The sequence below is a fragment of the Neofelis nebulosa genome, chromosome 15 (assembly GCF_028018385.1).
Source record: "Neofelis nebulosa isolate mNeoNeb1 chromosome 15, mNeoNeb1.pri, whole genome shotgun sequence".
Lineage (NCBI taxonomy): Eukaryota > Metazoa > Chordata > Mammalia > Carnivora > Felidae > Neofelis > Neofelis nebulosa.
Window position 1 is genome coordinate 31,006,114 of NC_080796.1, and position 15,680 is coordinate 31,021,793.

The 15,680-nt window shown below is 38.4% G+C and overlaps 2 protein-coding genes and 1 non-coding gene across 4 annotated transcripts in view; 2 read left to right on the top strand and 1 right to left on the bottom strand.

Moving 5' to 3' along the window:
• Positions 1–15,680, bottom strand: part of RGL1 (ral guanine nucleotide dissociation stimulator like 1) — a 257,023-nt gene that overhangs the window by 238,605 nt on the left and 2,738 nt on the right. The gene's annotated exons all lie outside the window — the stretch shown is intronic.
• On the top strand, positions 803–7,813 carry APOBEC4 (apolipoprotein B mRNA editing enzyme catalytic polypeptide like 4). Its single transcript, XM_058701133.1, has 2 exons — positions 803–1,043; positions 5,495–7,813. The coding sequence occupies exon 2, from the start codon at positions 5,525–5,527 to the stop codon at positions 6,629–6,631; it is 1,107 nt and encodes a 368-aa protein (XP_058557116.1). The 5' UTR covers positions 803–1,043; positions 5,495–5,524; the 3' UTR covers positions 6,632–7,813.
• Positions 1,652–1,754, top strand: LOC131496648 (U6 spliceosomal RNA). The gene has a single exon (XR_009254589.1). It is a non-coding gene; the product is annotated as a U6 spliceosomal RNA (small nuclear RNA).

The window sequence follows — 15,680 nt, forward strand, 5'->3', positions numbered from 1 at the left end:
TTTTGGTGGTAGGTAATGGAAATACACAATAGTGATCACCACTGGTTCCTTCAAGTGGCCTGAGGAAGACGAAAGAGGGAGTAATTGGGAGAGGCCATAGACAATGAATTATGACTACCAACAAGTTCAATGTCCTAGGAGATGGTGTGGAGTTGAAGGGAGGCAAGGGAACAGAGGGGAAAAGGCTGAGTGGCTCTTCCATTAACTATGGAGAAAGGGCCACAACTGATCTGGAGGCAAAGTTTGCCTTAAGCTGGAAGGACCCACCTACATACCAATAGGAAGGATCTCCCAGAGAATGTGTAAGAGGAGAGAGACTACTAGCACATAATGACTCAGGTTTGGACAAACTGAAGAGCTTTCTCTTCAGGGACTGTGGACCTAGTAGTAAAAAGCGCCTCTTTTGGGGGAGATCAAGTCTCTGCTCCCTTTCATAGGTGCCTCCCTCTCCCAAAAGGGCAAGCCTCCTAAGAAAAGGCCCTTGTGCCTCCACAGGCAACACAACCAACAAACCATATCCACACATGAGGCCTGGCACTTATTCTGGATCAGGACAAAGACTCTGAGAGGCATGACTTCAGAGCTTGATTCTTATAGCCAGAGGGAGAAAAAAAAAAAAAAAAAAACCAAGACGTTCACATAAATAGTCAGATAGTATGCTTTTATCCAGACTGGAATATGCATTCATGTATATTTTCATCTTTGGAACAGGTGGTTTGAAATGCAAATAAAGTAATAAGTGTCAGAGCCGTATCCTAGCAGTAGCTGCTTTGCAAACGTTACCATGGCACCAATTCAACAGTGTTCTTAGAGGCAGCCATACCTCAGAAAGGTCTTTCTAACTTGGGACAGCAAAGTTCAAAGGAACTACTAGGCACAAACTACGAAAGAGTCCTGAACCAATACAGGAGGTGAAGATTTACAGCACAATTGCCCTCTGAAGCCGCTTCAAACAGGGCATGGTACTTAAAAGAGAAACGAAAGGAAACGGACTATCTTCTAGAACACCTGGAATGTGATCCAAGCCTGGAGACAAAATGATGGTAATTATAACTGCTAACATTTGTTTTTAGCTGCTAACAGATTGTGCACAGATTGGGAAGGGCAAACTCCATTCTCCAATTACTCCAGTGCAAACTGTGCTTTACCAGCACTCACTAAACCCTAGCTGGATGAAGAGAGAGCAGATTGTCCTCATGTATGTCTCATTTATGTTAAGTTAAGGAAGGCTGTCGTCCCAGGGCCGCAGTCCAGGGGCTACGCACAACCGGAAGCAAGGATCTGGGTTCTGCAGATCTCTGCCTCTTACTGCCCGTAGATCTGCTCTAAGAGGGTAGCACGCCTTTCCCAAGCACAGCCAGCGTGGGGGAAATGGACCAGCTAGTGGGGACACAGGATGCTGGGGAGACAAGTCTCAGCCAACCTGGCCTGTGAACCAACTAAGATTCCTAAGGTAGGCCCTGGGCTGAACAGGGCCCCTGCCTGGGTAGGGGGAGAATGAAAGGGCAGATATCAAAAGATAATAATACAAGATAGTCTGTGATCAGTGGCAAACTGATGATATACACCACAAAGTCTCTTAAGAGTTCAAAGGGGGCAGGTGTTCTTTCCCATTTCCCTTCAGATGAAGGTGATCAAAGAACAGTCTCTGGTGCTCACTTTGGCAGCACATATACTAAAATGGGAATGACACAGAGATTAGCATGGCCCCTGTGCAAGGATAACACCAAATTTGTGAAGCATTCCATTGAAAGAAAGAAAGAAAGAAAGAAAGAAAGAAAGAAAGAAAGAAAGAAAGAAAGAAAGAAAGAAAGAAAGACCCTCTGAAAAATTGAAGACTTCACCAATAGAGAACCACAGTTGGTCAACACTAAAAAGCCATTTAGCAAGAATGAAACTCCAGAGCTCCCTCCATTACATATAAAGGCCACTAGTCCTCAAGATCTCCTTACAGTAATAATGCACCATTCCTGGCTAAAATGGGAGAGGGAGCAAAAAGAAAGGAGTGCTTAGAAAAGCAATCAGGACTTTCCACACTGCCTTTACTTTGAAACACGCACAGACTTATGCTTCCCATAAGGGTAATTCTGGGACCATTACATATAGTTAACTCCACCCATCCCACCCACCCCCAAAACACAAAGGCAGAGAAGGACCTCTTGATACTGCTTCTATAACATCTTACCCAAATCATGAATGACTTGAAATTGTCATTTGAGTAGTAACTTGAATATCAGGTGTGCCACTGAACAGCAGACCACATCCAGGGCACCAGGAGCAAGTGAGACTTTGGGTTGGGTTTCAGCAAGGTTTAATATTCAGAGAGATATAGTCTGATGAGTAAGGCTGAAAGAGGAGGAGATCCAGGGAGAAAACAATGCTCAGGATCAAGCAGGAGATGATGTCAGGCTCCAGGTAATGGATTCATTGCCAAAGACAAAACAGGAAGAATGCAGGGCCCTGAGGAAAAGTTATGAGGTCTAGGAAGCCTCAGGGCAGGGATTCAGTTGCATCAGGAAAAAATATAGCACTGAGGAGGAAACTGAGGCAGATATCTGCTCTTATGGATTAAATTGACATGACAGATTAGGAGAAACCTGAATTTGATGGGTGTGTGGTGTCCAGAATTACTGCCGATACACGCCGTTAGGATAATGGTGACATGAGTGAAGTCACATTCCATCCACAGCAGGCCTGGGGCTCCTAAAATATTTTCTGCCCGGCACAGGGTTAGCAAAGGAACTCTGTAGGCTTCAGCTGTACCAGAAGAACAGGAATGGAGGTGATATGGGTTGAAAAAGAAAGAAGTTGATCAAAGTGCTTCCATATGAAAGACTGTAATAAGTACTTCTAAAATGACAAAATGTGTCATTTTGTTTGTTTTATAATGGTCAGTTTATCTCATTTAAATTTGCTACTTTGTCCATTTTGTTGCCTGGACAGAGAGTTAAATGTAAAAGATATATATTCTAGAAAAATATATGGGGATTTAACTCCTCTTTGATAGGGAAGTCTTTTCTAAGTACAATAGTAAAAACTAAATCTTAAGCTTAAAGATTAGACCTTATAAAAATGTAAAATTTGATATAATTAAAAATGCCACCAGCATAATTAAATGGCTCTATAAGCCAAGTGAAATACTTGCAAAAGTTATAACAGCTAATATTCTTAATACATAAAGAGTTCTTACAAACCAGTCAGGAACACCTCAAAAAAGGGGGGTTAGGAATGAAATGTATTTCACAGAAGAATAAATACTACAGACCAATAAGTGTGTGAAAAAGTGTTCAGCCTCACAACGAACTGAAAAGGTACAAATTATAACCACAAAGGGATACCGATGCTCACTTCTCAAATCGGCAAAGGAAGCGATAAATGATAAACATCGCAGGGAGGGAATGAAATAAAATTGGAACACCTTCCCAAGAATCAATCTGACAAAGCTTGAGCCGATACAACTTTTAGTAATCTACACTAGAGAAAAGAAAAATACAATTTATCTACAGAAATGTTCATCAAATCATTATTTATAATCATAAAAGAGGCAAACACCTGAATATTTGATTACATATTAGCTGTGTAATAAAATACTAACTAGCCATGAATACTGTTTTTTGAAGAATTTTTAAAAACACGGGGAAATGCTAATGACGTAATACTAAGTGAAAAAGCAAAGTATAAACATGATTTTATTTATGTTGTGCATAACGAACACATGTAGCAAAAAGATCAGAGGGAAGAGACACGTAAACAGTTATAGGAATGTAAACTGAGACACAACAGCATGAGTTTTTATTTTTCCCTTCAAGTATCAGTATTTTAAAAAATATTCTACAAGAAATATGTAATACTTGTATAACAAAAAGGTGGGGTTTTTTTAATGTTCTTAAAACTTGGTGTGCCTGGGTGGCTCAGTCGGTTCAGCATCCAACTTCAGCCCAGGTCATGATCTCATGGCTCGTGAGTTCAAGCCTCGCGTCAGGCTGTGTGCTGACAACTCAGAGCCTGGAGCCTGCTTCAGATTCTGTGTCTCCCTCTCTCTCTGCCCTTCTCCTGCTCACACTCTGTCTCTTTTCTCTCAAAAATAAGTAAACGTTAAAAAAAATGTTTTTAATGTTCTTAAAACTATACTATAATGCCCTAGGTTGCTCTTTGGGAATAATGGTAACAGAAATTTTTGTTTAAAGGAAAAACAAAACAAAACTTAAAAGAGCTTAAGTTTTGTGGTTTAACATACCAGAAACTATTTATTTGAAATATCCTAAAGGACCATATGTGCTTTCCAGAATGGTAAAGTTTCCAAAATGTTCTAACAAGACCCACCCACTGGAAATACAACTCTCAGATGGCAATGAGTAAGTGTCCACGACCCAAAGAATAATCATTCCTACAAGAAGTCTCTACCATTAAGCAAAATAGACCCCATGATCCCATTCCCAAAATGATAGTTATCTCCCATTTACTGCCAATGATCTGAAGAAATAACTGATTTTAAATGCAGGTACACTCAAAACCCATGCAGATAATTAGATAATATCATTCAGAAAAGAGACAAAAGAAGAACATTATGAACAAATTGCAAAACCCTTGCTTGTTCCTTTAGACTTTCATAAATAAGAATCATCTAGATAATCCTGGGATTTGTACTACCACTACTCACAGCTCATATTTATTGAGTCCTTCATATAATAATATGATACATATGCACATAATAAAGCATTTTATATTGATTACATCATTCGGTCCTCGAGAAAACCTTAGGAGGTAGATACTACCCTTGCCCTCATTTTACAGACAAGGAAGCTGTGACTCCCAACTGTAAACAACTTGCAGAAAGTCACTAAGCTGTTAGGCGACAGAGCCCAGATTTGAAATAAGGCAGTCTGTCTCCAGAACTTGCGCTGTTAACCCATTTGCTCTATTGCCTCAGTCAGGTCTATGAAACAGATAAAGGTGTAATTTTGCCTTTCTTTTTTGTTTCCTCCCCACTCCTCAAGATTCTCAATGAAGAGAGACGAATCCCGAGCTTTCTAATCTATGGATATACATCAGTATGTTCTAGAATCAAAGATTCTGTAGCTATTGCACTCTACCTCCTTTAGAGAAAAATAAGTTAATGGCTCAAAATAATAAATGGCTCAATAAGTTAATGCATTTAATGCATTAAAAATAATAATGGCTCGGGGCGCCTGGGTGGCGCAGTCGGTTAAGCGTCCGACTTCAGCCAGGTCACGATCTCGCGGTCCGTGAGTTCGAGCCCCGCGTCGGGCTCTGGGCTGATGGCTCGGAGCCTGGGGCCTGCTTCCGACTCTGTGTCTCCCTCTCTCTCTGCCCCTCGCCCGTTCATGCTCTGTCTCTCTCTGTCCCAAAAATAAATTAAAAACGTTGAAAAAAAAAATTAAAAAAAAAAAAATAATAATGGCTCAATAAGTTAATGCATTTTCTTTCGTTTTTCCTGCACTGCTTTTATATATAATTTCTCTTCCTTGTTTAGGGTTGCAGCTAGAAGACAATAAAACTAGCAATGGAGCCCTTATATGAAGAATACCTAGCAAATCATGGAACAATTGTAAAACCTTATTACTGGCTAAGCTTCTCTCTAGATTGCTCTAACTGTCCCTACCATATTCGGACAGGAGAAGAAGCAAGGGTTCCCTATACAGAATTTTATCAGATTTTTGGATTCCCTTATGGGCCAGCATATCCTCAAGCAAAGCACCTCACGTTTTATGAACTAAAAACTTCCTCTGGAAGCCTGGTGCAAAAGGGCCATGCTAGCAGTTGCACCGGCAATAACACCCATCCAGAATCAATGTTATTTGAGGTGAATGGTTATCTTGACTCAGCCAAACGCAGTAATGACGCCATCAGGCATATCATTCTGTACTCCAGCAACTCCCCTTGTAATGAAGCCGACCACTGCTGCATCAGCAAAATGTACAATTTCTTAATAATGTATCCAGATGTTACTCTTAGCATTTACTTTTCTCAGCTCTATCACACTGAGCCTGAATTTCCTGCCTCAGCCTGGAACCGCGAAGCTCTCCGGAGCCTGGCCAGTTTATGGCCACAGGTCATTCTGAGCCCAATAAGTGGTAGCATTTGGCATTCTCTCCTCAACAACTTTGTCAGTGGTGTCTCAGGATCAACTGTTTTCCAGCCCATTTTAACTGGGAGAGCACAGGCTGACAGGCACAACGCATATGAAATCAACGCCATAACAGGAGTGAGGCCGTATTTCACTGATGTTCTCCCCCAGACAAAAGAGAATCAGATCATAAAAGCTCAGGCAGCTTTAGACAGCTATCTCTTAAACAATGTCTTTCCTGGACAGTCTTTTCAAGTGGCTAATGGACAACCTCAACCCAATCTGACCCCAGACCTCAGGGTTCCTGTCGTTTTTGTGCTGGTGCCTTTCAGAGACCTACCACCGATCCACGTGGGTCAAAACCCACATAAACCCAGGAATGTCGTAAGGCACTTGAATATGCCTCAAATGTCATTCCAGGAAACCAAGGACCTCAGAAGGCCTCCCCTTGGAATGCCAGTGGAGAGAGGGGAAATCATGGAGAACTTAGCAAGTACCAAAGAGGCAGATGAAAAGAAGAAGAAGAAGAAAGGAAAAAAATAAAATCTGTATTTCTACCACATGAGACCAACTACCAGAGGCCTTATTAGATGGCAAACAAAAATCTGGAGACTTTCTCTCTTAGGTCTGATCCAAGATCGGAGATAAACTGATACTCTAAAAGCAAAACCTGCATTATTTACCAGCTCAACTATTATAAAGCTACACTACTTTTAACATAATCCAAAATGTTTCCATAAGCAACTTGATCTATTTTGAAAGTGACGGTATCAAAATGGAGCCATTAGTACCTTGCTGATATTCTGGTGTGGAAAAGGAAATGTCATCATTCTAGTCTACCCACATCATCTTTCCCCCAAAAAGAAAAGCCCATGGACTAAATAGCTTCCTAAACTGGTTTCGGTATAAAAATTTACTGTAAAATTGGAAAACAGCCTGAAGCTACTGACATTAAGTACTGTCTGCATAAGTAAACCAGTGATTTTCCATTAACTGTTAATCATGGGTACAAGACTTTAGGCAGCCCTTTTTTGTTTTTTTCCTAAAATGGTTCTAAAGAGTTTTGCGTCGGGGGGAAAAGTTCTTTTGCTAATTGATTATATACAGCGACAAAAATTGATTTTTGAAACCTAGTCACCTGCTCAATGTGATATTTCCCAGCTCAGACCTCTTCCTCCAGAGCAGATGACAGAGGCAGGATGATACATGAGAATCAGCAAAGGCTCCTTCCATCATACACCATATAAAATCCATGCTGCCCTTACCGGCTATCAGGGCTCCTTCTCTGCCTTCAGTTGCCTTGTCTCATCAGCAAGAATGTAAGTTCTGACAGGTTAAGCACTGTCTCTCTCGGCTCTTTGGTTTTCCCTTAGAATCTAGCCAACTATTCATGCAAAATGTGGGTAGCAAGATTGTGAATCTACATCTCAGTAACATTACCAATCATTGCTTCCCAACATTCCTTATCCATTCCAGTTAAGAGCTTGCTTAACCATCCTGCAATGGACATCTTGTTTTTATTAGTATCCATTCTCCCTTCTTCTGATATAGCTCCCCAATGCATAATTTGTTTATTTTACTTCCCTTCTTTCTGAACCTTTCTTTTTCACCGGTGTATATCTATATATAAGATTCTCTTAAAATCTTGTTCAAAACACACTTCCAGGAAGTGCTCCTTGACTAACCATCTGAGCATGTACATTAAAGCATTTTGTGTTTAATTAATTCACATTTTCTGCCTCACTTTCCTCTTAGAAATATGTAAAGATGCATTATGAGAAAAAATGTATATCCATTTGTAAATTGCTACTCAATTTTTTCTTAATGTATGTAAAAAGTAATGCTAAGCTATAAGATAGTTTTGCCATTAACAGGGAGGGGGACAAAACATAAGAGACTCTTAAATATGGAGAACAAACAGAGGGTTACTGGGGGGGTTGTGGGAGGGGGGATGGGCTAAATGGGTAAGGGGCTCCTGAAATCATTGTTGCACTATATGCTAACTAATTTGGATGTAAATTAAAAAAATAAAATTTTTAAAAATGTAAAAAAAACAGAGATAGTTTTGCCATTAGAAAAAGCTTAAAGGACACGTAGAAGGAGGAGGAGAAGGAGGCAAAGAAAGAAAAATATTTAGAATAGAGATTTCTATTGTGATTAAAATAAACATGACTAAATTTTTTAAAAAGAATATTCTAATGTTAATGTGAAAATTTTTATATTATAATTGGAATATAATAATGTAATTATTATTTTAAAAGGTACTATTGAAGCTTATTATTAGATCATGAAATCATATGTCTACAATTTGGGATGTAGAGTTAAAAAAAAAAAAAAGACCCAACATGACAAATTCAGCATCTCTATCCACATGGGCAACTGAGGGGTGTGGGCACCAGCTCTGAAGCCTCTTGCCAGGCTGGCTGATGAGGCCCTACAGCAGTTGGGAAGGACCTGCCCACCCTATAGGCTTCTTAAACACATACATACATACATACATCCAAGTAGTTGCCATGAAATCTACCTACAAAGTGGTCAAAAATACACAATCAGGCTACAAAGGATTCACTTAAAGGCATAGCCTAAAATCTGATGAATTTGTATTTCAAATGCAAACCTGGATTTCAATGGTATATAACAAGGGGAGAAATGTTGCCTGAACTATAGGAAATAAAAGTGCCTTTTGGCAGTTAAATTTTTGTACTAGTTAGAGAAGTCTGGTGCTAGGAAGAATGTTACTGACAGGTCACAAGTCTCGGCCAATATAGTCAAGCCTTAGACACAAGACTGTTAAGAGAGCACAAAGACACATGGCCCTTGACAAGTAGTCTCTATTTCCCCACTAATAAAACAAGAGATATAGACTAGCTCATATTTAAGGTTCCTTTCAGCCCTATCTGCCCTAAGATGGCTTGTCCTAAAACAATAGTTCCATGGAGTAAGCTTCTACAATCAGTGATTACACTTCTTGCTCACCACACAATGGGTTCTTGATCATGCCAGGCTGGCCCAGGGATTTAGGGAAGAGTAAAAGTCGGAATGTTCCACCTCTCTTCAGCGAACTGGCAATAAGGATAGTGAAGAATTGCCACTTCTGCCACACATATGGAAATTCCAATAAAGAAAGTGCAAGCCAGGGGTGCCTGGGTGGCTCAGTCAGTTGAGCGGTTAAGCATCCAATTTCGGCTCAGGTCATGATCTCACAGCTTGTGAGTATGAGCCCCACATTGGGCTCTGTGCTGACAGCTCAGAGCCTAGAGCATGCTTCAGATTCTCTCTCTCTCTCTCTCTCTCTCTCTCTCTCTCTCTCTCTCTCTCTCTGCACCTCCCCTGGTTGTGCTCTCTCTCTCTCTCAAAAATAAATTGTAAAAAAAAAATTTTAATTAAAAAAAAAATTCAAGTCAACAAATTAAAGCAGCTAGTGATGTGGTGATCTAAAAGAGGCAGGGGGTATATCGCAAGAAACTGATGAGGGGAACATTACCTTTATGAATCTATCATGATGCAGGATTTGACTCTCAGTTTTGTAGGCTCAGCTACCCACTTAGTCAAGACAGAGAATGGATCTATTAACCAGGGCAGACCTGGATTAATAAAGCTCCCAAGATTGACATGTAAAAACAGAAAGCTAATGTACTGATTTCCAGTGAGACTTACAACTGGATATGCAACCAGATAATTCAAGTTGTCTAGCCTATACAGCCTCTCCATTCAGAGAAGCTCCTGGGAAGCCAAATTATAATCAGAAGGTTGCTTTGTGGATTAGAGGACATCAGTATTCAAATCAAATGCTTAATGCTATCATACTCTGCTTACCAGGGAGACCATCCCTGAAGTGGTGGGATCTGCACAATAGCACCTGACCCCTGGACAGTGCTTAAGGGGGCCAAGACTGTAAGAGACAACATAAACTTCTATAACCAACTCCTGTCATGACTAGTATCGATTCTCTATAGATGTTCACGTTTTATCAAGCTACCACCTAATCCTGCTGACCTGGGAGCAAATCCCTTCTCTTTGAACTGCTGTTACATATCTTTTTTGATTCATAGTGCAGGAAATCCAAAAAGTTCAGCTCAAAGAATATCATGCTATTCATCTTATTTCCAAAGGTTTTAAGGAAAGCTACATGGTAACTTATACTAATTAAAAATAGTATTAGTAGTACCTAACATTTAGTGAAAACTATATGTCAAGCACTTTTCTAAACAGTTACACATTAACTCATTAAATCCTCCCAATAATCCTATGAGGTAGGAATTATTACAACATCTATTCTCAAATAAGGAAATTGTGGCACAGAGAGCTCACATAGTAAAGGCTGAGCTGATATGAAACCCAGGAGCTCTAGCTCTAGAATCCCCTGTTCTTAATCACTATGCTCTAATGGCTCTCAAAATAGTAACAATATGGACTCACTACAACGCCTGAGAAAATCAATATCCATTTTTACCAGCACTGCAGTCTTTCTATAGTTCTGCTCAGACTATTGTTATCAATAGGCATCCTTTAGACTATGGGCGCTAGGGAGGCTGGGTGGGCTAGGCTGAAGAACTTAAGTAACCCTGGATCCCAGAGGTTTGGCTCTAAACTCTCCCCAACCCCCACTCCTTGTTACCCATGACCTGATACCAAACAGAAGGCCTGGATCACCTTACCTTGATGTCCTTGACTCTAAGGGATGTACCAAATCATAGACCTGAGGCAATGGAACACTGCTTCCTTAGTCTATCTAGTTAATTAAGTGGAATTGGTGCCTTAAAACATTAAAAGAGAATTAGATGATCCAGCAACTCCACTTCTGAGAATATAACCAAAAGAATTAAAAATGGGGTCTCAAGGGGCACCTGGGTGGCTCTGTCGGTTAAGTGTCCGACTTCGGCTCAGGTCATCATCTCACAGTTCACGAGTTCAAGCCCTGCATAGGGCTCTGTGCTGACAGTTCAGAGCCTGGAGCCTGCTTCACATTCTGTGTCTCCTTTCTCTGCTCCTCCCCCGTTCACACTCTCTCTCTCTCTCTCACTCTCTCTTGAAAATAAATAAGATGTTAAAAAAAACTTTTTTAAACGGGGTCTCAAATAGATGTTTGTATACCCATATTCATAGCACATTATTCATAAGAGCTATAAGTAATCCAAGTGTCTGTCAATAGATGAATGGGTAAAGAAAATGTGGAATATACATATAATGGAATGCTATTCCACCTTAAAAAGGAATGACATTCTGACATGTTACAATTGCAAACTGAGGAAATCAAACTAAGTGAAATAAGCCAGTCACAAAAAAACAAATACTGCATGATTCCCTAATATGAGGTACCTAGAGCTGTCAAATTTAGAGAGAGAGAATATAAAATGGACCTTATCAGGGGCTGGGGGTGGTGGAGAATAGGGAGTTATTTTTTAATGGGTACAGAGTCTTAGCTCTTTTCTGTAGGATAAAAAAAAAAGAAAAAAGAAAAAAGGTCTGGATATGGATAGTAGTGATGGTTGTACAATAACAGGAATGTAATTAACAGTGCTTAAAGGTACACTTAAAATAATTAAGATAGTAAATTTTATGTTATGTATATTTTGCTATAATTTTTTAAAAATTAAGTGGAATTATTAATCGACACCTACTGATCTCTTCATATACTAAAAAAAAGAAGTGACATCTTTTGTGATAGACTAAATATTAGGTAACAGGCTCTATGTCTAGCCTCAAAATACTGACATTAGGTGGGGGTAGCTCACAGAAATATGTGAAAAACAAATACCTTTTTAAAAAATCATTACAATAACAAGATTTTTTAAGTTCACGGTTTACACTTCATTTCAGGCTATTGAAAAGTTATGTGTGGGTTTATTTGGACCCTCATAGTTATATCCTTATTTTTAGCACAAAGGTAAGCAGTATAGTTGGGAATAATGAGAAAGACTGACTGAAAGCAGAGAGTGGTGCTTAAAAGCACAAGCTTTGGAATGTGACACACCTAATTACCATTACCAGTCTGCTACTTGCTAGTTGAGTATCATTGGCTGAGTTATATAACCTCTCTTAGCCTTAGTTTCCTCATCCATAAAATGGAAACACTAATTCCTAGGCCCTAAAGCTACTCTGAGGATTAAATAATGTAAATAAAGAGACTGTTTACCAAGTCTAACACAAAATAAACACTCATCAAGCAGTTGTTATTATTAATAAAATTTTAATAGAATAAAAGTAGACAGTAGAAAAAATAGGAATTGTGGGATCTTTCAAATGCTATCAAAACTATAAATTTTATGGGGTGCCTGGGTGGCTCAGTTGGTTAAGCATCCAACCTTGGCTTGGGTCATGATCTCACTGTTTGTGGGTTCCAGCCCCACGTTGGGCTCTCTGCTGTCAGCACAAAGCCCACTTCCGATCCTCAGTACCCCCCTCTCTCTGCCCCTCCCCCACTCACACGCTCTCTCAAAAATAAACATTTAAAAAAGAAAAACTATAATTTCTATTTTCTATAAGAAATAAAGATATGGGGCATCTGGGTGGCTCAGTCAGTTAAGCCTCCAACTTCGGCTCAGGTCATTATCAGGTCATTATTATCCTGGGTTCAAGCCCCGCACTGGGATCGGTGCTGACAGTTCAGAGCCTGGAGTCTGCTTAAGGTTCCGTGTCTCCTCCTCTCTCTGTCTTTCCCCTGCTTGTGTTCTCTCTCTCTCAAAAATAAATAAACATTAAAAAACAAAAAGAAGAAGTAAAGATATACTACTAGCATTTGTAACAATCGGGTTGGGGAAAGGAAAAAATTCTGATTTTAATATTTTGCTTAAAGCAACAAGAGAAGAAATAAGTCCATGGTCATGAAAGATACGAAAATAATTGTAAGAAAATATTTTATGCAACTTTTTGCCAATAAATTGGTAATCTAGATGAAATGCATGATTATGAAAATATAAATTCTAAAATTGAGTCAAAAAGAAAACCAGTCAATAACCACAGAAGATAGATGATGAAAGATCTAACTCTAAAAATATAACCAAGTCCAGACAATTTTGCAAGCACATATTGTAACTTTCAACAAAAAAACAGCACAGTAATTTCCTACAGTTGCACCTCTCCAACTTCTCCAGAGCATAAAAAAGAAGGTGAAAATCTTCTCAATTCATCTACAAAGCTAGACTAATCCCAATATCAAAATTGAGGGGGCCCTGAGTGGCTCAGTTGGTTAAGCATCTGACTCTTGATTTCGGCTCAGGTCATGCTCTCTTGGTCCTGGGATCAAGCCCCCAGGTTAAACTCTGCACTTAAGTACTTAAGGTTCTCTACCTCTCCCACTGTCCCTTCCCTGTTTGCACATGCACGTGCACTTACTCTCTCTCAAAAAAAAAAAAAAAAAAAAATTAAATAGACATAGCACAAAGAAATACTATGGGCCCATATCACTTATACATACTGATTCTGAAATCATGTAAACAAAATATAAACTAATCAAATCTAGCAAGTAATTAAAATAGTAATCAGAATTTATTCTGGAAATGTGGAAATGGTTCAGTGCGAAAAAATGTATAAATATAATTAATTACATTTATAAATTAAAAGATATAAAATATGCTTTTCTCATTAGACCTCTCAAAAAAAGCATTTGATCATTTCAACAGTCGTTCCTAAAGATCATAAAACAATAGGAAATAAAACTGGTAAAATACCAACGCCATTTCCAATAAAATTGAAACAAAGAGGAGATGCCTATTATCAACCAATTTTTCAACACTGTTTTTGAGAGTCCAGCTAATGCAAAAGATTAGAAAAATAAATAAATAAGGTATAAATATTAGAAAAGAAAATATAAATTATCATTATCTTAAATATTATGATTGTATAGTATGACAAGAAATGTAACCTTAATTAAAACAACTGTTAGCATCAATAAGAGAGCCCATTAGTGGGAAAGAATATAGGATAAATAACTTTTAAAAATCCGCAGTCCACAGCTTCTCTTTATATTACCATAAGCAGATTAAAAAAATTAAATAGATAAAGAGTCCCATTCAAAACAATGTTTAACAAACAAGGTTTATTGTTTCATTTAGCACTAAACATTTTTCCTGAGACAAGAACACAGATTTAAAACTTTTTTAATTTTAGGGGTGCCTGGGTGGCTCGGTCAGTGAAGTGTCCAACTTCAGCTCAGGTCATGAACTCACAGCACATGTGTATGAGCCCCATGTCGTGTCAGGCTGTGTGCTGACAGCTCAGAGCCTGGAGCCTGCTTCCCATTCTGTCTCCCTCTCTCTCTGCCCCTCCCCCCACTTGCACTCATTCTGTCTCTTAAAAATAAATAAAACATAAAAAAAAAGAAATTAAAAAAATTTTTTTTTAATCTTAGAAGTACTAATATATATTAATTAGTACTGGGGCATTGGGTGGCTCAATCAGTTAAGCATCTGACTCTTGATTTCAGCTCAGGTCATTATCTCACGGGTTTGTTGGATCGAGCCCCACATCAGGCTCTGCACTGACAGTGTGGGGTCTGCTTGGGATTCTCTCTCTCTCTCCCCCTCTCTCTTTGCCCCTCCCCCACTCATACTCACATGCTCTCTCGCTCTCTCTCTCTCTCTCTCTCTCAAAAATAAATAAATAAACTTTTTAAAAAAGTACTAATATATAAACAAATAAAGTTCCCATTATTAAATAGTTCACCCTATCTACTCTACCTGAGTATGTAATCATAGTTATGTAATGCTAAAATAAATCACAAAGCAAACATTCCAAGTTTGGGAGGTTGGTGGTTTCAAAACAGCACCACTTCATTTGATTGTTATGTACAAGCATTAGACCATACTATAGTGTAGATAACATGCTAAAAAGTCTTTTTATATTGTATTATTGATGTTGCTAGAGAACAGTAGTATTACATCATTACCAAAATTGAAATTTACTTATTTTATATATATATTATATAAATATAAATATATATTTTATATATATTATATATATATGTATATATAATACATGTTTGATATATTTGATTAACACTGACCTCACTTCCATTTCATTGCTATAAGATACAATGTCTTGGTTTGTTAAGTATTTAGTCCCAAGGCTGGGGAAAAGAAGCACATGGTAAGTAGAGTACTCAGCTGAAAATATTCGGGGAGAAAAAAAGATGTGTTATAAGATAGTTTTATCAAAATCCGTTCTAATTAAAAAGATCCTTCATTCTTTGCATTATCACAGAAAATAAGAAGGAGCTACATAGTATCATGCAGCATTAACCTTGAGAAAATTCAGATTTAATCTTACTTTAGTATTGAACCAAACCAGGTTATTGGCACAATCAACAAGATGTCTTCAAATCTTTATTTCAGGGATCAACACTTATTTGTAAAATTAAAATAGGGAGAATAATATTACCTAAAATGAATTAAATACTATAATTAACATTAAAAATTACAATTTGCAAGAAAGTTGAATAATATGTATTACATAATTAAAAGATAATTAAGGACAGGTTCCTTCACACATACCCACACACACATTTCCCTAAAGCTTTATACATTTAATGGTTAGCTAATTGGGGTAGGGAGGAAATGAAAGTGTCCATTAAGAAATACTCAATCTCTTGGGG

Coding starts and splice junctions, on each gene's coding strand:
- APOBEC4 (XM_058701133.1), top strand. CDS start 5,525: ATGGAGCCCTTATATGAAGAATACCTAGCAAATCATGGAACAATTGTA.